The sequence below is a fragment of the Mixophyes fleayi genome, chromosome 6 (assembly GCF_038048845.1).
Source record: "Mixophyes fleayi isolate aMixFle1 chromosome 6, aMixFle1.hap1, whole genome shotgun sequence".
NCBI classification, from domain to species: domain Eukaryota; kingdom Metazoa; phylum Chordata; class Amphibia; order Anura; family Limnodynastidae; genus Mixophyes; species Mixophyes fleayi.
This window is the reverse complement of record NC_134407.1, coordinates 207,093,222-207,113,417: the sequence shown is the minus strand read 5'-3', so window position 1 is coordinate 207,113,417 and position 20,196 is coordinate 207,093,222. Positions and strand designations below refer to the sequence as shown.

Genomic DNA, 20,196 nt, shown 5'->3' with positions numbered 1-20,196 from the left:
AAACCATGTTGATGTTTGCCAAGTACACTACAACATACTTCTGTCAATAAAACTTTAACAGAGATATGCTTTTTTGCACTGGGAAGTATGCAGAAACACCATTTCAACTCTTCTTCATTCCTCCCAATCATCCGGATCTAGGTGGGACAGTCCCGATTTGAGGGCTCTGTCCCGCCGTCCCATTTAGGACAGCTTTGTCCCTATAGGTTGGTAATTAGAGAGATATTGCCTATTCACAGAGGTTAAACAATGCGCATGGCAATTGGAGGGGGGGGTGAGGAGAGAACGGACAGCCTATTCCTTCAAAAGTACTAGGCAAGCCCCAGAATGGCCACAACCCCATCATGATGTGCCCATGCCTCCATCATGTCGTAGTCAAGACCCCCCGTCATAATAGTCTGAGTTGGAATCTCTAGATAATTGGGATATCAGTTGTGTGACTATTTGTTTCATATAGTAATGTGCTTGCAAATAAGACACATAGGGCCGGAGTCATTTAGGAACGAACCAATGTCACAATGCAAGGGGTGAAAATGAGTTTATTGTTTTGCACATAAGTTAAATACTGGCTGTTTTTTCATACAATAAATTCTTCATAGCTTTATTGTTACACTGAAATTTAAAGTTGATCTAGGACATGCCCTACCCCAACTATAAATCTGTCCCCACATTTTAAATTTACCTCCCCCTCCAATACTACATGGTTTTGCCCAGGTGCAAAGTTACTCCTTTTTTATTCTTTGCTCTCCTTAATGACTCAGGCCCATATTGAATAGCACAATCAGTGTTTATGCACATTTTACTTGTATCATAAACTACATACGCTGGAGATGGGCTGAACCAATATTCATAAGAATCCAGCCTATTAATTTACAAAGATATAGTGAAATTACTGAGGCACTTCATGGCCAATATTCAGGAGACATTTGGTTCTTTCGGAATTGATAGGCTGCATTCTCATAAATATTGTCTCATCCCACAAAATGGCTATCTCCACTCTGTGTAGGTAAAACGGGACCTTAACAATATGTAATAGAATTATAAATAAAAATATTAAACAGCATTGACGTAACGGACGATACGTGTTTGTGGGGGTGGTTGTGGTGGTGGTGGTAATTGAGATGTTGTTGGAACTGTGGAAGGGTTCATGGAAGCCAACGCATCCTTCTGTATAACAAACACCTATAAGTAGATACAACAAAATAAAGCAAAAAATGAACAACTATGACAATATAATAAAAAGAACAAAAATTATAACATATACTATTTTTTTTAAAAAAACACTAATTTGCACATCAGAATGAACTAGGTTTACTCTTTAATTCGAAACTTTAGATATGGTGCCTCCTGTTTCAACTGTGGCTGTCCAGTACTTCTAGTAATGTCTGCTTGTTATCTGGTCAACATCACTATGTGTTGCCAATTCCAGGACAGCAGTATGAGGTGATGGCATCATCATAACGGTCAGACAGCAGGATGCCTAGATCATGCATATCAGTCCTTCACATACTGGGCCTGATTCATCAAGACACGTATTGTGAGCGCAAACCGCATTCAGTATTACACGCGTGTATTTAGGCTTTGCATGCTCCCAAATTCATCAAGGCACGGATCTCTAGATACGTGCGCTTTTGAATCGGGGGCAGGTCTGCTGTGCTCTACTACACAAGACACTGCAGGATATGTCCAATACCTATGTGGATTATCGATTCACAAAACTGGATTCGGACGCGGCTGCGTGCGCTTGAGTTTGGCACGCCCCTGCTGTAAATTCACAATGGCAAAACACCCCTCCCTGCCCAGTTCACTCTCCGAAATCGTAAAGCAAGTGTCCTTTGCATGCGACAACACAGCGAATGAGGCTGTGTTCACGGACGTATCTCCCGATTCTGGGCATGCTCAGAGTGATAAGCTCAAAATTGGCAGACATGTGCTTTGATGAATCAGATCAACTGTCTTTTGGGAGCAGCATTGGAGTAAGGCACAACTATCTACAGTGAGTATACCTCAGGCTTAAAGGGTTTCTTCACTATAAACATATATATTTAGATTTTGAAAATATGTTGTTCGGTCACCTACTTTATAATATATTTAATTAGGCTACCTAATTTTGTTCCAGGTGAAACTGTTGCTCATACCCTTAGAATATAAACAGCTGAACAAAATTTGTTCTAAGTTACAATATTGACCTAGGGTTATAGCAACACTCTGTAATGTCCTGCAGACTGTCCTTTGTTTCTCCTTAAAAGCATGGCCACGAAACAGCATAACCAGCTGCTTGGATAAAAGTTAGGGAAAACCTGTTTTATATCTCTAAAAGTAGTAGATTACTTCACGTGCACTATTTACTACTTTGAAACTGACAAGAAGTTGTCCTTAAACAGGATTATTTTATATTGTATTTTGTACCTAATTGCTAAATATTGAGATTCAAAGTAAACATATTTGCTTTGATAGATGCACAAGATATAACCATTTGAAAAGGCTTACCTCTGATTTCATAAGGTGAAATGGATAGAAGGATAGGAAAGCCCCACAATGGATACTGCATATGGCCCTGTATTTACAGGGCCATATGTTAAAGGCCAGGGGCGGGGGGCAGGGGAGCATCGGTCCCCCGGGCCGCTCACTGCTGTTAGGGCCGGCCGCCACCCGGAGGCAATTTCGACTGATTTTTACCGGCGGCCGCATCCCATGACACGGGATGCGGCCGCGTCAGTGCACAGGTGGCCACATCACATGACACGCGATGCGGCCGCGTCATTGGACACGGCCGCATCGCGTGTCATGTGATGTGGCTGTCTGGGCGCCCCCCGGGCTGAACTCTGCCAGCCTGCGCCTGACAAAGGCCGCCATTGGTCATCGACATTTGCATATGATTAGTAACAAAAAAAAAACAAAGCAGATATGGTTATTGGTACTGTCAATGTCTCCTCCATGTTATTCATTGTAGATTAATTATTTTATGTCTCCCTCCTCAGTGCTTTTTCCAGACTTCTGTCTGGTTCTCTCTCCTTCTGCTTCTCTCTCCTCTCACTCCTGTCTGGTTCTCTCCTCGTCCTCCCTACTCTGATCCTCAACCGTCTCTCTGATTCTCTATTCCCCCTCTAGTTCTTTCTTCTCTCCTCTCTGGTTCTATACTTCCGCTCTCACTGGCTTCCTTTCCTCTCAACCTCTGGTTCTCTGAACCACCCCTCCCTCTAATTTCCTCATCTCCCTCTCTCTTCTTCTCTGCATAACATTGATTTGCATTGGGCATCATGTGTAGAAATGATAGAGGTGAACAGAGCATACAAGCCTTCTATGCCCCTCTACATGTCTATAGCAATTATGGTCCGTATACATAGGGCATTTATTTTTGCATATAGTTCATGAAGCCATTATACCTAGAGGGATAGGAAAGGTGGGCTGATGCTCAGAACCATTGGGGACATTATTAGACCTTGTGAGATAAAAGTGACTCAGACCCTATGTACAGAAAAGCTGTTTATGCAACATGGGAGTCTCAAACAAGGGGTAAATTAAACTTCATGTTGACTTTAAAATGCAATACAATGTACAGTACTTGATTAGAGAAAACCCATAAGTCTCTTAAGAAAGAGTCTGAGGATTTGTTTAGGTTAAACTAGGTTTCACAATGTTTATGCAGCTGATATATGTTTATTTTTTACCTGGGTAATATTTGATGGGACATGTGATAAGGAACGACAGCCAAATATGGAGACGGAAAAGAACACACAAAACAGCAGCAGATTTATCAAAATGAGAAGACCATGAAGAGCATATCCACTGATCTGTAAAGACAAAGTAAAAATACTTAACAGTTTTTTTGTACTTATTGAAAATGCCATGTATTACATTCTGACATATAGGAGAATTTCGGTTTAAACTTGTAGGGCCTGATTCATTAGGGCACTCACTCTGAGCGCAACCCGCGCTCAGAATTTGACACCCGTACTTAAGCTTTATGGGCGCCCAAATTCATCAAGCCATGGATCTCAAGATCCTTGGCCTGTTGAATTCAGGTGCAGGGCTGCTGTACTACACAGGCTGCTGCAGATACATATGTCATACTTGCCAACTCTCCTGGAATGTCTCCCGGGAGAGTATGACAATCTCTCGCTAGGAAGTGGACAGAATTAAAGCCAAATTGCAGTGATTCACCTGGAATTGCTGCATTTGGCCCTACCCCCCCCCCCCCCCCCCGCTGTAAAATGATGCGATTTTCAGAGACCCGCCCCCTGCACGCCCACCTGCCCTGGCAGCTCCCGGATCATACTTGCCATAAGTTGGCAAGTATGATATATGTACCTGTCAGCGCCTGACTCACCGGCTGTTTACTGTGTAAAAAATAGATTAAATAAAAAGTGTGGAGTCCCCCCTCCAAATGCTATTAACCCTAGTTCTGCCAGGCTAGTGCTGGTTTCTACAAAATAAAGGGGGAAAAAAGGGTGGGGCCCCCTGATTTCACAGAAACCAACACTAGACAAACCAGCCAGGGTTGTTGGCACTATAGAAGGAGGATGTCCCTCTGCCATAATGACAAACCAACCCCATGCTGTACAGCATGGGCCGGATTCCCTAGGGAGTGAGGTCTGCAAACAAACTGTTTAACCCCCCCCAAAGCCTAGACCCCTGGGGTGGTGAGTGTAGGGTAATAAAGTGAGCTAAAATAAGAAAAAAAAGTGTAAAACATCATTTTAGTTTGTGGAACTACAAGTCCGAGCCAGCCCGGGATGCCATTAACAGTTTGGGCATGCTGGTGCTTGTAGACCAACTCTGTAATCAACTAGTAATCAACTCTGCAAGTGTAAGTACATGTACAGTGGTGAAATACAGTAGTGTTGACCTAACTATACTGTAAAATAAACTCCACAAAATTTAACAATATAATTTATTTCACATTCTTGATTTGTGGTTACTTTAATTCTTTCCATCACAGCAAAGTGCTGTTTAAATTTTCACACATCATGAGCCTGATTCATTAAGGCATGGAAAGCAAACATATTATGCGTTTTTTTAAAAGCGCACGCAATTCACGCCTATGCAAATCCGTATTCCACTACAACGGCTCTTGTTGAATACGGGTCTAGGTACGCTCTGCTCTGATAGACAATACACTGCAGGATCCCTCCAATACATATGTAGGATATAAATTCTCAGTGGAACACAGAGGAAATTTTTTTTTAGTTATTGTCACCTGTTAGTAATATAGTAATTAAGGATAAAACATAAAAAAATATATACATTTATCAGGATGTTATTAATGTCTACTGTACAGATAATGCATTGCTCTTGATTGCAAACACATGTTCTAGCATGTAAAGACGATCATCATCACTACCATTCCGCATTTACACCTACCCTGTAGCTGGTGCAAGTGACGCAACAGAAAAAGGCATACCTTGAAAATGCCCAAAGCTTCTCCAAGATGCGTGCGCTCGACCTCAGCGCGCCCTTACTGTATATTGACTACACGCATGCGCCCATTCCCCTCCCCGTTCCGCGCATGAAATCGTAGCGTGTCGTAAGTGTCTTTTGCGCAAAAACTGCATACACGCGTTCTCTGGGATATAGTCTGTTTATGGGCATATGCATAGCAATTTAATGCAAAATGCAGCACATATCAGTATTTACTTTCCTTATTGAATCAAGCCCCATGTTTACACATCTAGCACCTTGCAACACCCTAGAGGGTTGGAGTGTAAAACAACAGTTAAAATGCACTTTCATTAACATCGCACTCCGACTTTTGTACAAGTGTCCCTGCTTTTGCGTATGGGTCTGTGAGCCAAGATAATTGTCACAGGAATTTGCAACGGCCAATGGGAAAAGCAGTCTGTAATGTTAAATTCAATAATCTATATAGCATAGTCAATGCAGAAGCAAAGCCTTAGTTAAGCAGACACTATCTATCTAAAGTAATCTTGTGATACTCTGAAAAAAGTAATAATCAGAGAGTGAAAAAGTTATCAAGGAGACTGTTAGTTGAAGTATTATTTATATTTATGTTTTTGATTACTAAATTGAAAATATTCTGATATTGGCAGAGTGTGTCCGTAGCAGAGCAGAGTACCCCTGTTGAAATCAGTTACTGTTGATTTTTCAATTCATTTCTTTAATGCAAATGTATTAATTTGATCAAAGTCAATATAAAGTAGGAGGGAGAACAGAACAAAACATATTGATAGCACTCATTGGAGCACATACAAAGCACACACATGCAAAACAATCTATTAAACAATATTATGTGACAATGGCTGATTTGCAACATAACACAATTTTGTGAATAGAATGGTGATTGTGAAGAATTTGAACATAAAGGAAAATAGAATATTAACATGACTCCAATGTTCCGAAGCAGCCGGAGTGAGTTTGGTATAAGCCAATTCGTTTGGGATAAGTAATACTCACTTCTAATACCTTTTGGGAAATAATGGGATAACTTAAGCTTTTTTACTTATTTTTTTTCATAGCACAATTAAATCGACAAGCTGTTTACGATGTGGGACTACAGCAGATAGAGCAACTCCAGCTTTTTATTCTCACAATAAAACTGTAATGAAGACCTCAAAAATGTCAATAGCGCCCATAATATTGGTGAATTGGTCCAATATTAAGCATTTGTTGCCCCAAAATGAATGCTATGGATATTAATGTTTGAAAGGAAAACAATTGGATGAATTCAGGGCACAATAAGGTCTGCAGATGACCATTGTCTGCCTGTCTGTGCAATCACCTTCTGACCAAAATATTACGCACCCTTGTGATTAAGATACTCAGCCCAATCTCCGAACACTCAGATCTGTATAATTAAGCTATCAGTGTCTGTGACTACATTGGAAGTGACCCAGCTGCGCAATACTTGGTCCATGTGTGGTTAACTTAAGAATGTGACATTTTGTACAAAATATCTATACAAAATTCATAACTATTACATTTTCAGGGTTACATTTTATTAAATTTGCTCCGCAAGGCATCATCCCTTAGTCCATTTTAAGTAAACACTTGAATACTACTTACATTTTTTTGCTGGCATAATGTGTACAAGAAGTAGTTCACACCAGTACTGGAATAATAATTGATATCACAGCGAAGTATTGCTAGGTCAATGCCATTTAGGATCAATACAACACAACTGACAAGTATGCTTATGATGTTCAAGGCAAGGGAACCTTTCACCTGTACAGAGAAAAGGAGCAAAGCAATTAATAAAAGTTTACTGCACAATATCTCCCAACATTCCCACATTCTAGAGGATAACTCTGGTGTTGTCCCATAGTCCCAGATATTCCTCATTTATTCATTGATTATGGTAGGATGATGCAATGCAGCCAATGGCAGGTTAAAATGTGGTAATTGTGGGTGGCCATACATGGCAGATGGCTCTTGGCTCTCATGCATGTCTTGAGACTTTCACTCTACCGGAAACAAAAAAGAAAGAATGTATAAGGTGCAGGGCCGGATTTACCGCTAGGCAACCTAGGCACCTGCCTAGAGCCTAGCGGCTCTCAGGGGGCACAGCTGGGGGGGACAGGAGCAATTTGCGACTCATGCGGGGGAGGGGTGCCGCGAATCGGGGGAGGGGGGGGTCGGGTGGCGCGAGTCGGGGGAGGGGCCACATGGGGCTAGTGTGGTGGCTGGTCTCCTCCCTCCCTCCTCTGTGTGGCCTGCTGTGTGTCACATGAGACATGCACCACATCACAAGTGCCGTCCCATGTGTGAAGGGGATGAAGACTCCACAGCTCCTACAAGGAAAAAGGTAAGTTGGGGGAGGGGTGGGGTAGTATATTAAGTGTGTATGTGTCCCCCCACTGCATCCTGGTATTGTGTGTGTCCCCACTGTGTCCTGGTATTGTGTGTGTCCCCACTGTGTCCATGTATTGTGTGTGTGTGGCCACTGCGTCCGTGTATTATGTGTGTGTCCCCCCACTGCGTCCGTGTATTACGTGTGTTTGAGGGGCCACTGCGTCCGTGTATTGTGCGTGTGTGTGTGTCCCCACTGCGTCCGTGTATTGTGTGTGTGTGTCCCCACTGCGTCCGTGTATTGTGTGTGTGTGTGTCCCCACTGCGTCCGAATATTATGTGTGTGTCTGTATCCACTGCGTCCGTGTATTATGTGTGTGTGTCCCCACTGCGTCCATGTATTATGTGTGTGTGAGGGGCCACTGCATGCGTGTATTATGTGTGTGTGTGTGTGTGTGTGAGGGGCCACTGCATGCGTGTATTATGTGTGTGTGTGTGAGGGGCCACTGCGTGCGTGTATTGTGTGTGTGTGTGTCCCCACTGCGTCCGTGTATTATGTGTGTGTGAGGGGCCACTTCATGCGTGTATCGTGTGTGTGTGTGTCCCCACTGTGTCCGTGTATTGTGTGTGTGTGAGGGGCCACTGCGTGCGTGTATTGTGTGTGTGTGTGTGTGTGTGTGTGAGGGGCCACTGCGTGCGTGTATTGAGTGTGTGTGTGAGGGGCCACTGCGTGCGTGTATTATGTGTGTGTGAGGAGCCACTGCATGCGTGTATTATGTGTGTGTGTGTGTGTGTGTGTGAGTGTGAGGAGCTACTGCGTCCGTGTATTATGTGTGTGTGTGAGTGTGTGTGTGTGAGGGGCCACTGTGTGCGTGTATTATGTGTGTGTGTGTGTGTGTGTGTGTGAGGGGCCACTGCGTGCAGGGCCGCCGAGAGGGGGGGGGAGCGGGTACATTTTACCCGGGCCCGGGCTCGCCGGGGGGCCCGGGCCGGTCCTTCACTACTATTTTTTTTTAAACATTTTTTTCTTGTGTTTTTTTTTTTTTCATTTTTCATTTCTTCTATTTTTATTTTTTCTCCGGGGGGGGGGGGGGGGGGGGAGGGGGTCTGTTTCGTTCGTTGGTGGGGGGAGCTGAGAAAAAAAAAAGAAAATATATACTCACCACGTGATCGCGGCGCCGCGTCCCTCCTCTCCTGTCTTCTCTAGTCACACTGACTGTCGGGCGTGACATCATCAAGTCACGCCCAACAGTCAGTGAGGAGCGCCGCAGCCAGACACAGGACAGGACCAAGCAAGCAGCATGAAGAAAGAAAAGAAGACAGAATAAAAGAAAAGAAAAGAAAGAAGCTAAGAAAAGGTAAGTAAAGATAGACTGAAAATAATAATCTGGGGGATTATATATATATAAATAATAACTGTATAGGCCCTTAATCCAGAGGTAGAAAGCTGTGTGCTTATAAAAACACATGAGACACCTATGGGAACAATTATATCCGCTTGGTCTTAAGCAAGCTTCATTTTAGTTAAATACATAATCACAGTTCTTTATATGTGATCCAGTATATTTATGTAGTGCAATTAGGTATCCAAATCAGCAGGACATAGTAGTTGCAAAAATGTTAATTTGCCTCTTAAATACTCTTTTTCAACAAATAATAACTTCTAAAGCCTAAAAATATGAGTAGGGATAGATGTTAAGAACTACATGTAACATAAAAAAAATTTTATTGTGCAATTGATCAATACAATAAAAATAGATAAATCTTTGAAAATCCTTGAATATCAGGGACAGTGGGGACCTATGGGAAAGCTTGGTCTGTGATCTTGAAAGTGGACAACGCCCCCCAATGTATGACCACACCCCCGAATTTATTTTGCGGCGCCGTTTAGGCTAGCTACGCCCCCACGACACATTGACATGCCCCCAAATGTATGACCACACCCCCGTAATTGCTTGCGCCGCCGCTAGGCGGCGCAAACATTTTTGGGCTTACTCGACTATGAGGGGGCCCCCATGAATTTGTTGTACCGGGGCCCTGAATTCCTCTTGGCAGCCCTGACTGCGTGCATGTATTATGTGTGTGTGTGAGGGGCCACTGTGTGTGTGTGAGGGGCCACTGTGTGTGTGAAGGGGGGGCCCAAACCGATATCTTGCCTAGGGCCCCATGAGGTGTAAATCCGGCTCTGATAAGGTGCACAATTGCTCTCTAGTACCTTCTATTTCTCATGTGGAGATGGAAGAACTAATATTTAAAACTTAACTTTTATTAGCTGTATAGATTCAGCGAAATATTAAAACAAAAATACCATAGATCTTAAAAACAACTGTGTGCTTTAAAATCCGCTGGATGCACTGTTATCCATATATTCATCGCATCCTATCATAATTCTGTATCATCGCATCCTATCATAATGCGAGGAAACAGAAACAGCCAGCGACACGCCAATGCGCGTTTTGCTGTATGGGCTTAGTCGTGGCAAGACTTTCACTCTACCATCAGCAAAGTTGGAACTGTTTCTTCAGTTCACAATATCACATTCAGTAGCAAGTCCATGTATATTTATATACAATCACTGCTCCGTCTTAAATAAAACAGGCTTCAATAATTCTTAATGTAATTAAGAATTGGTGTTGAAGCAGGCAGATAAGGACAGTAGATTTGTATTCTAGATAGGGTAGATTATATTACAGGCAACTAGACTTCTCAGTAAAAATAAATCCTACAATTATTTTAACAAAGCACCCTGCTGTGGAGATTGTTAGGGCGTTAAGAACTCCTTTGGTATATGGTCTCCATGAGGATATTCTTAATAAAGAAGAATATGCAATCTAACCCAATTATTCCAATCTTTTATAACTTGCACAGAATCTTTTATAGTATGCATTGACAATCTGCCGGGCAGAAAATCAGAATGGGAGAGCTGCATTCTGATTTGCTGACATGCTGTCTCTCACTGCATAGGAGCTCGCAGTTCTAAGAGATGAGGTCATTCTTAACTCACAAGACTTACAGTGAGTCAAGACTTCCCACTCGCTCTACAGGAAACTTCCTTTCTGATGGACGTGACACTGCTTTCAGCAGTAAAGGTACTATACAAAGTGGCATGATATGGGGGAAACCGTAAATGGTGGACATGACATGTTAATACATCAATACAGGGGGCCACGATATGAGGGATTTGAAAGCAGGGGTGGAATGATATCAGGGAGCATCAAATAGAAAGTCATATAGGGCATCACATGCACACTGTATGACAAAGAAAGGATCGGGGGTCACAATGACTTACAAGAGTAAGATTCTCACTCTCTGTATTGTATGGTAGTCACAAGGATGCTCTCTGTATTGTATGCTAGTCATTAAGATGCTCTCTGTACTGTATGGCAGTCATTCGGATTCTCTCAGCATTGTCTAGGGTTAACTAGTGTCAGGCGCCGTCTCCGCACTGACACTTTGTGCAGGAGATGGACACCTGCACCTTCCAAGCAGCCACGTCCTGTTGCCTAGCAGCGGGACGCTATCTCTGCTCACCTGTCTGCAGCCAGCTTGTCTTACCGCCAAAATCTCCCTAACCCTATCAGGAGGCACCTTAGGGTATATAAGGCAGTCTATGACACATGTCTAGTGCCAGAGTATTTGGTCTTCAGCCTTGCTTCAGCCTTTGTTCCTGTGTTGCTGTTTTGGACTCTGACCCCGCTTGTTCCTGACTTCTCCTTTGGTTCCTGATTCTGGCTTAAAGTGATATTTGGTATTGACCCGGCTTCCTGACCATTCTCCTGCTTATGATTTGGCTATATCCATTCCTCTGGTTTTGACCCAGCTTGCTGACTACTCTTCCATCCTGCATCCTGGTGGGCTATCACCGCTGCCTCAATTGTTACCTCGCCAGCTGACTGATACTGAGGGCCGCGACCTGCACGTCTCCTGCAACAAAGTCCATACCTCCTTGCGGGGGTTCCTGGTGAAAACCAGGGGCGTGTTAGACTCCGCGCCTCAGTACTCAGTAGCGCCAACTGCTGGCAGGTATCATCAATTCCACCTAGTGATTCTGACAACTAGAATGCTCTCCACTTTGTATAGGTGTTACTAGAATACTATATGTAATGTATGATGGTCACAAGAATGATCTTTGTATTGTATGATGGTCACAAGGATGCTCTACATATGGAAGCTTTTCGTACATAGGTCACTAGAATACTTTCTGTATTGTACAGGGGTTACTAGTCTATATTATATAGACAGCACTAGAATAGTCTCTGCATTGAATCAGTAGACAGATTGGGTTGGTAGGTGATTATGGCTTTGATATAATATTTTTATATGCCATTTTCATTATGCCCATCATGCTGGTAGAGGTAAGAAGTGGGCAACTACAAAAGTTACCCCCTCCTCTAGAAAAATTAGCCCCATGCTAAAAGCACTAGGGCTTTTCCCAAACCTCTATGGTGCAGTGAGTGTGGGATAATAAAATAAATGAAAGTAATATAAGCATTTTGACATGGTTCACTGCTGGTCCCAGCAGGCTCTGGTCACCTTACAGGGGTTGGATATGTTGTAGATTGTAGTACTACAAATGCCATCTTATCCATGTCTGCCAGGGCATGCTGGCACTTTCAGAACCACAATTAGCAGCATATCCTGGCATCCATGAACACTGTGACCTGTAGTGCACCTAGGCAAACTACAGAAAAAACATGCACGCTGTGAAAAAATACATTTATTATAAATAAACACACCTTCAAACACAACCCTCGCTAACCATTTTATTGTTCACTTATTTCCTGGGGTGCAAAGTGGCCTTCTCTGTGTGTCTGTCAGGCATTCCAGGGTTTAAAAAAATAATAGACCCTCATAAGATGCTGATAGACCAGCTTGTTACCGAGCCCTGATATAAGTGAGCTCTAGATGGCATTGCATTAATATTTATAGACTGGGAAATTCTCAAGCTCTAAGGTCTGCATGCAATGCAGTTATAATTGTGTAATTCTCAGTCACAATATACACCTACATTTTTGGTGTAAATTGCATCAAAGATTAAATTGAATCAAAGATTTTTTCTGCCATAACCCACTTACAGTTTCTTAGTGCAGTCCACATAGATTAATATGATGACTGCAAAGTTCCTCAAAGCATGAAGCTTAAAAAAGCTTTGTATTTTGCAGAAAGGTAATGCCATCTCAGGATGTCATCTGTCATTTTCTATGGGATCCAGCCCTAGCCTCTCCAGCTACTTTGCATATTTGTAAGTTAACCCCCTCCTACAGTGACCGGCTCCTCTTGCCATAGCTGTAGCTCCGTCTACTATTGGCCTTGCCTACTACCAATGTGGCTAGGAATGACAGTGTGCAGACTCTGCATATTTTGGGGATCGTCCTGCCTACATATGATTTGGTCCCATCTATGTGAGTCCACTTTCACATTTTTTTCCAGGGCCACTTTAAGTTCCCAATCCGCCCTGACTGGCAGACAGGTCTTCCAGAGGTCTAACACCTCTGAGCTTCAAGAAGTTCAAAACTTCCAATGCCTCCAACCACTGCGTTTTTAACCCAGCTCCAATTCTGATGGTGGCTTTTGTAGGACAGGACAAGAGCTCCCTTTCCTGACTTCCCAATGTTTTGGGTCTTATCTCCTGGGGGTTGGACAGGGACCAAAGCAATACCTAGCTTTTTCAGAGGAACCAAAACTCTCGGTTGAGTCTTGTTAGCTCTACAAATTTCCACAGCTAAGAGGCACTACAGAAGCTATACCAGCTACCCAGAAGTAAACGGTTCTAGGCCCCTCTGAAGGAGCCTAGTGGTGGCAGCCGAATTCTTCTATAATTATTGCATAGTTGGCATTTGCAAGTTGACCAGTGTATGGTAGCAGGTGACACCAATAGGAGTGGTCAGTAATAGTTGTTTACCAACGGGGTGAGAAAGCAACCCAGATAAACTGTGCAGGAAGAACATCCTTTCATTCCTTCCTCCCCCTCAGACCAGGTGGAGGAGTAAGCCCATCTGGTCACATTGAAGCTTCGCACACCTTTGGAGCAGCTTTATTTGTGTCTTAGAGAAATCGGATTTGCCAATTATGGCTACAGGTTTTTCAGTGGATATTTTGCAATTTACATAAAGGGGATTACAGTATTCATAACAGTTCATATATACATAAGGGAGAAATATAATTTGGGGAATCATTAGAAGGGAGTTCTTGCAGGCTTAACCTTTATTTAAACATGCGCAGTATCGAACTCTCCAAGGTGTAGGGTCAGAACTTCTGGGTGCAGTAGGGGAGGCACATTTGCAAAACCATGGACAGACTGGGCTGGCACTCAAAAACAGAAAAAACCCAAGTGCTGGACTTTTAACTAAACACAGTGCACAAAACAATTTTGTAAGTCCAGATATGCTAGGACATTCTGCCGCGTGATGACACTCTGCAAAGAAATGTGCAGGAATAAATGGGGAATTGCTGCCAAGTTACAAGGAGTGAGTGTTCTAAACAAAGGCATCTAGCCCAGTAGAGCTAGGCAAGATGCTGGCAGCGTACCCCAAGTGGGGAGAAACTGAACTATCGCAAGTAGGTTTCAGGATTGGGTTTAATATTACGCAACTAAAGGCCCTTTCTCCTGCAAGTATAGAAATATCTAACTAATGCTGGACTGAGTGTCCAGCCACTTTGTTGAGCACTCCCCCATACTGAGGCTAGGAATTTCACCATTGGGCCCAAAGCCCAAGGAGGCTGAGGGGAAGTCTAGTCTTATTCAGAATATTTCCTTTCCAGAATTTCTGTATAGGGAACAATGTTCAGTTCAGTATCAGTCATTTGATGGAGTGGACATTTGATGCATGGAAAGGTAGTCCTTAAATCAAGCCTTAATAGAGTGTCATATTTTCCACTTATATTTATATCTGAAGAATGTCAGGCTCATGTGTTTCACATATAATGAGAAGAGCTTTAGGGCATAGTCTAGCTTTAATAGGGATGTGGCCATTTCATTTGCCTAGTCCTAAAGTCCAGAGTAACTGGAAAAGACCATATAGTGCATATCTCTCTCCTCATTACATTTACTAAAATACAAAGTTGAATGAAATGGATTATGTTTAAATTATAATTATATAGTTAGTCTATTTAATCTTGTCTCCCTTATGGAAGTGCAAATAGAGCGTCCCTTGATGTTCAACTAGATTTTTCCCAAGTTATATTTTGTGGTTGTTATTATCAGAGAACTCACCAAACAGATGTTGGGTTTAGCCTGAGCCCCAATTGTCAGAGATCCTGCAATGATGTACTGCAAAGCAAAAAACACAGTAAATATCACATATTATATACGTCATAAACTACAACGGTAGCATTATTATATACTCAAAGCATATCTTGATGGCCTTTAAAAACTAAATAAATAGAAGGGAAAAAAGATGAACCCAGCCGAGGATGGCGTCGGTAAAATAGGGACAAAAGTGTGGTCCCCCTGAAAATGTCAATACCAACACAATAGAATGAAAACCTGCAGCATGAGGTCATCATCATCATCATCATCAACAACATTTATTTATAAAGCGGCAGCAAATTCCTTAGCACTTTACCAAACTCTGCCAAACTACCAACCATCCCTCGGCTGGGCAACGCATAGCTGAATTCCCCCCTTAGCAAAAAGGGCCCACACCCCTCTGTAGTAAGTGTGGGTTAATAAATACATTTAAATTACATACTTTTTCCATGATGCTTGTAGTACTACCAATGTCTGCTAGGGAATCTGTGACTTGAAGAACAAAGGCCAGTATGCCCTTGCATTCAGGGCCTGCTGGGACCACTAGTGCACCTTGAAAGATGTTTAAAAAACACACTCACCGTGGGAAAAATTATTTTGTTCTAAATAAAGGAATAACAACATTCTAATGGTTAAGGAAAAGAAAAAATCATTGACAGTCTATGGACATCCTGCTCTGACCAGAGCTGCAAGTGCAATGACCATTACAGTGTATTGCATTTATTTATGTAGACTGGGGAGTATATTTACTAAACTGCGGGTTTGAAAAAGTAGAGATGTTGCCAATAGCAACCAATCAGATTCTAGTTGTCATTTTGTAGAATGCACTAAATAAATGACAGCTAGAATCTGATTGGTTGCTATAGGGAATAGCTCCACTTTTTCAAACCCGCCATTTAGTAAATATACCCCTGGGACTTTTTTTTGTTTTCATAAACCATTAGAATGCCATCCGGACACCCAGGACCTGTCAGACTGGACCTGAGGAATTAGGTGAAGAAATTAACTAGTTAAAGGGGGATGTGTGGGGGTGTCTATATTTAGAATAAAACAATTTTTGAAGGTGTGTGTGTTTTGTATTTTTTACCAGTTTTTCAAGGTGCATTAAAGGTTCAAACAGTCCCTGGATGACAGGGCATGCTGGCACTTGTAGCTCTACAAGTGTCAGCATACCCATAGATTTAAGGTGGCCAAAGCATGCTGGAATCAGAAGCATGCCACAGAAACATTATGTAAATTCACATTAATTGTGTTTATTAATCCACACTCAACCCCCAGGTTGTTTATTTGTTGGTTTCATTTACTTACTTTAATATTTTTAAGGCCAGCGCAGGATCCGTGCTGATGACCATCATCAGCAGCACAGATTTCCACCAGGGGAAAAGCAGCTGCAACAGATATGTTTCCTGACAAGTGCATCTGTAGTTGCTTCCTACGCTACATAGTACTTAAGTTAAGTGTAATGCCCTTACTGGACTCAAGCTATGATAGCCTGCACCTTCTTTCTCCCATTCCACAGGAATGGGGAATTAGTGGCGCTTTATAAATAAATGGTGATGATGACGAAGATGATGATGATGATTGGCATCTTATTAGCTATAAAACAACCGGCTGCTGCTCCTACACGTCTGTTATGCACACAGAACCACACTCCCAGTCTGAGGAAGAGAAGATGCCGTAACCGAGGAGGAGGGGGCGCTGCTATGGGCGCCATCAGAGCTTCCACGAAAACTGGCTGCTTCCTTATGTTATGTGTTCACCAATGGGCCTCAAAATAGTAATCTATTGAAGGACACATTTTCTATATTCACTGTACTTTACTCAATAAACAGATGACTCAAAAATTAGAATAGGCTACATTTCAGGATAAAATCAGTGTTTGAAGTGGGCTGGTATTCGGTGGTATGCCATACCGACACTTCTCCTACTGTTTTGATTGTAAAACTATCAAATTCCATTGACTTACATTTTCCACTTCTAAATTTCCACTTCAACCAATGGCTAAAATACATTGAGCACAGACAACTCATAGTAATCATTAGATGACTATTTTGAGGACAACATAAGATGTGCAGTGGAAAGTAGCTTACATTTTTTTTGCTTCTTTAAATTCCCTCAAAATTTTTGGGGACACATTTTAAATGCACTTTGCCAACGCTTTGAATTCATTTACTATGGCTTTAAAATGCTACAAAGATGCTAATTACACAAACGCATCTTTAGTTGTAGAGAGATACAGTAGCTAACAGTTAGGAATCATACACGTGGGCATTGAAAAACAATGCTAGGTAAAAGTATAGAGAAACCTTGTATTTTTTCAGCTTTGGAAGCCCATTCATTAGGTGTTTTAAATCTTCTCTGCAGCATAATGTACGATATATTAATGAGCATATCCATTGAACGCAACAATCAACAATTGCTGCACCCAACATTGAAATGAAAGCAAACACTTGTCAGACACTGTGGACATGAGTCACTAAGGAAAGTAAGGCAAAAAAAGGAGTAAATGTTCTCTGGGACAAAGCATGTTACAATGCAAGGGGTGCAAATTAGTTTATTATTTTGCACATAAGTTAAATACTGGCTGTTTTTCATGTAGGAGACAAATACTTGATAGCTTTATTTTTACACTGAAATTTGAAGTTGATCTAGGACATGTCCTACCCCAACTATAAATCTATCCCCACAGTTTAAATTTACCTCCCCCTGCAATGTAACATGGTTTTGCCCAGGTGTAAATTTACTCCTTTTTTATGATTTGCTCTGCTTACTGACTCAGGCCCGGTGTCTGTACAAGTCCAGTCACTAACATTATTTCCTGGACTATCAATGCATGTTTAATAGAATTTAGGAGCACAAGTTAAGTGCTTAAAATGAAAACCCTTATTTACGAGACGAATCAGACAAAGCATTGCTGCAATATTTTAACAAAATTAGTTTGAAATATCTAATTAAACCATTTTTTGTAGATTTAGTTCTACATTAAGATTAATATGATATTGGTATTGAATGCTTCAAAATTAAAGAATTTCAGGATAGACCTGTTGAACATGCTTTCAGTACTTACAAACAATGACCCCCAAAATGATATACCAGAAAACAAAGATAGAAAATGTGAGGTGAAAAACATTCCAATGCCCAGAAGAATTTGCAAGGTGGCCGCAACAATCATCACAATCTAAAGGGAAAAAAAGATAATAGATTTAAAAAATGTCCAGTTTTTTTATGCAAATGTATCACAAATTAAACTATGATTGGCCGCTAGAGTTCATTGAGCAAATAGTAGGGAAGCGTTGTCATTGGCTGCATGGCCTGCTTGTCCTTAATGAAATCCAACAGCCAGTAGCAAATGTACCCCACCCGACCTTACTGTCTATCAGCTTTTTACAACCATTGAAAGGAAATAATTTCCACACAAATGGTGAGGGGTTAACTATTATTATACAGAGCTCTGCATGGACTTCATAATGGGCGCTATGCATTTTCTCATGGCATCAGAGGAGTAGGATGCAGTGTATTACGGATGATATAATGGGCATCAGTGGGAAAATATACATCAAAGTGCAAGCAATAATAATCACCAGAGTATGGCATAACTACGTCAATGCTCTATCAAAGTTTATAGATTTCAAACATAAAATAAAGAAAAATTTGAGTATAATTGGCTTCTGCTAATACAAGTTTAACTATGTAAATCAGAAATAAAAATATAAAATAAAAAGTAATAATACAAAATAATGATAAGAAATCTGTTTTAAAACTAGAAAAGTGCACTATGGGAACAAAGATGATTCAATGCACTGCGCATGGGGAAAGGATGTTTTCATCAGCAGAGTTATTGATCGGTGCGGGGGCGCCCCTGGTCCGATCAATGCTGCTGAGCCTGTCACTGTAGTCCTTCCCCGGCGCTCATTAATCTCCTTACTGAGGAAATCTCATGAGAGTGAGACTATGAGTCACACTCTCACGGGATCTCCCCAGTAAGGAGATTACAGCGCACCGCGGAAGGACTACAGTGACAGGAGAAGGAGGTAAGCGCTTGAGGGGGGGAATGGTGGGCGGCTCACGGGGGGGCCTAACGGGTGTATGGAGGCCCTCTTAGCCCAGAGGCCTCCATTCCCTTAATCCGGCCCTGCTTACAACTCAACTGATAAAACCCACAAGTAATTATTATACCTCACCATTATAATATGTCCACTTAGAAAACAATGTTTTTCAAAACCTTTAGTTCTGGCATTACTTTTATGAAAAATACAGTTTATAACGTGTCTCATTATAATGTCCCTTCATTTTCTGAACAAAAGTTTATCTGAATCAAACTTGCCTACTTTTCCGGAATGTCTAGAAGACTCCAGAATTTTGAGGAGAACTCCCAGACTCCTCAGAGAGTAGATCACTCTCCCAGATCCAGCTCACTTCCCTATTGTGCAGCAGGGGGCAGGGGCCGTGATGATACTTGGACCTACTTTTCGGAATCTCCCTGAGGAGAAATCTAAAAAGTTGGCAATTGTAATTCAAATGTATTGATTTGATTATATACAGCCCTTATTATAACTACACTGCCACTATAATGACAGGTTTGGCCTATGTTTGAAGCAGGAGGTTTAAAGGGGGAGCTCTGTAGTTGTTTCATTTTTATATACAAAGTAGTTTTCTACATATTAACAGGGTGAACCCTTTTTGTAGGTTGGTTTTGTAAACACTTACCCCCAGAGCTTTTGGTTTGCCTTTCCGAAATGTTTTGAAAAAATGGGGTGGCGAATCTGTATTTTGTGGTACGACAGTACCAAGAATCCACTGTGACACCTCAGGAGGCAGGTTCCACTGCTGTGTAGCAGGAGATACGTTGTGTGCAGCGGGCTGGGGCGTGAAATATGGATGAGGAGGAGATAACAAATTATTCATCCTGGGAAGATCTGAGGCATCTTCGTTTTTCAAGGTCTCATAGGTATGTGTTGTGGCTCCGCTGATAGCGTACAATGACATGACAGAAGCTGAGAAAGAAAGAAAAACAGTCAATAACATTGTGCAAACAAAACTGAACAACCACAAAAACACTAAAATTGTGTACATTAGGGATGTAAGTATAGTTTAATTTTACTAAATGACTCATCAACCGTCTTATAGCGGATGTTCAAAATTTTATAGCAAGGCTTCTACTTTTTACATCCGCCGCCTCCTTGCATTACTCCCTTAACACT

General features: G+C 41.8%; 1 protein-coding gene across 1 annotated transcript; it reads right to left on the bottom strand.

Annotated features, from left to right (window-relative positions):
* Positions 1-395: 395 nt before the first annotated feature.
* On the bottom strand, positions 396-19,992 carry LOC142160569 (membrane-spanning 4-domains subfamily A member 4A-like). Its single transcript, XM_075215431.1, has 6 exons — positions 19,703-19,992; positions 18,063-18,173; positions 14,960-15,016; positions 7,024-7,182; positions 3,672-3,794; positions 396-1,182 (listed from the first exon to the last, which is right to left on the bottom strand). The coding sequence occupies exons 1-6, from the start codon at positions 19,979-19,981 to the stop codon at positions 1,054-1,056; spliced, it is 858 nt and encodes a 285-aa protein (XP_075071532.1). The 5' UTR covers positions 19,982-19,992; the 3' UTR covers positions 396-1,053.
* Positions 19,993-20,196: the final 204 nt, after the last annotated feature.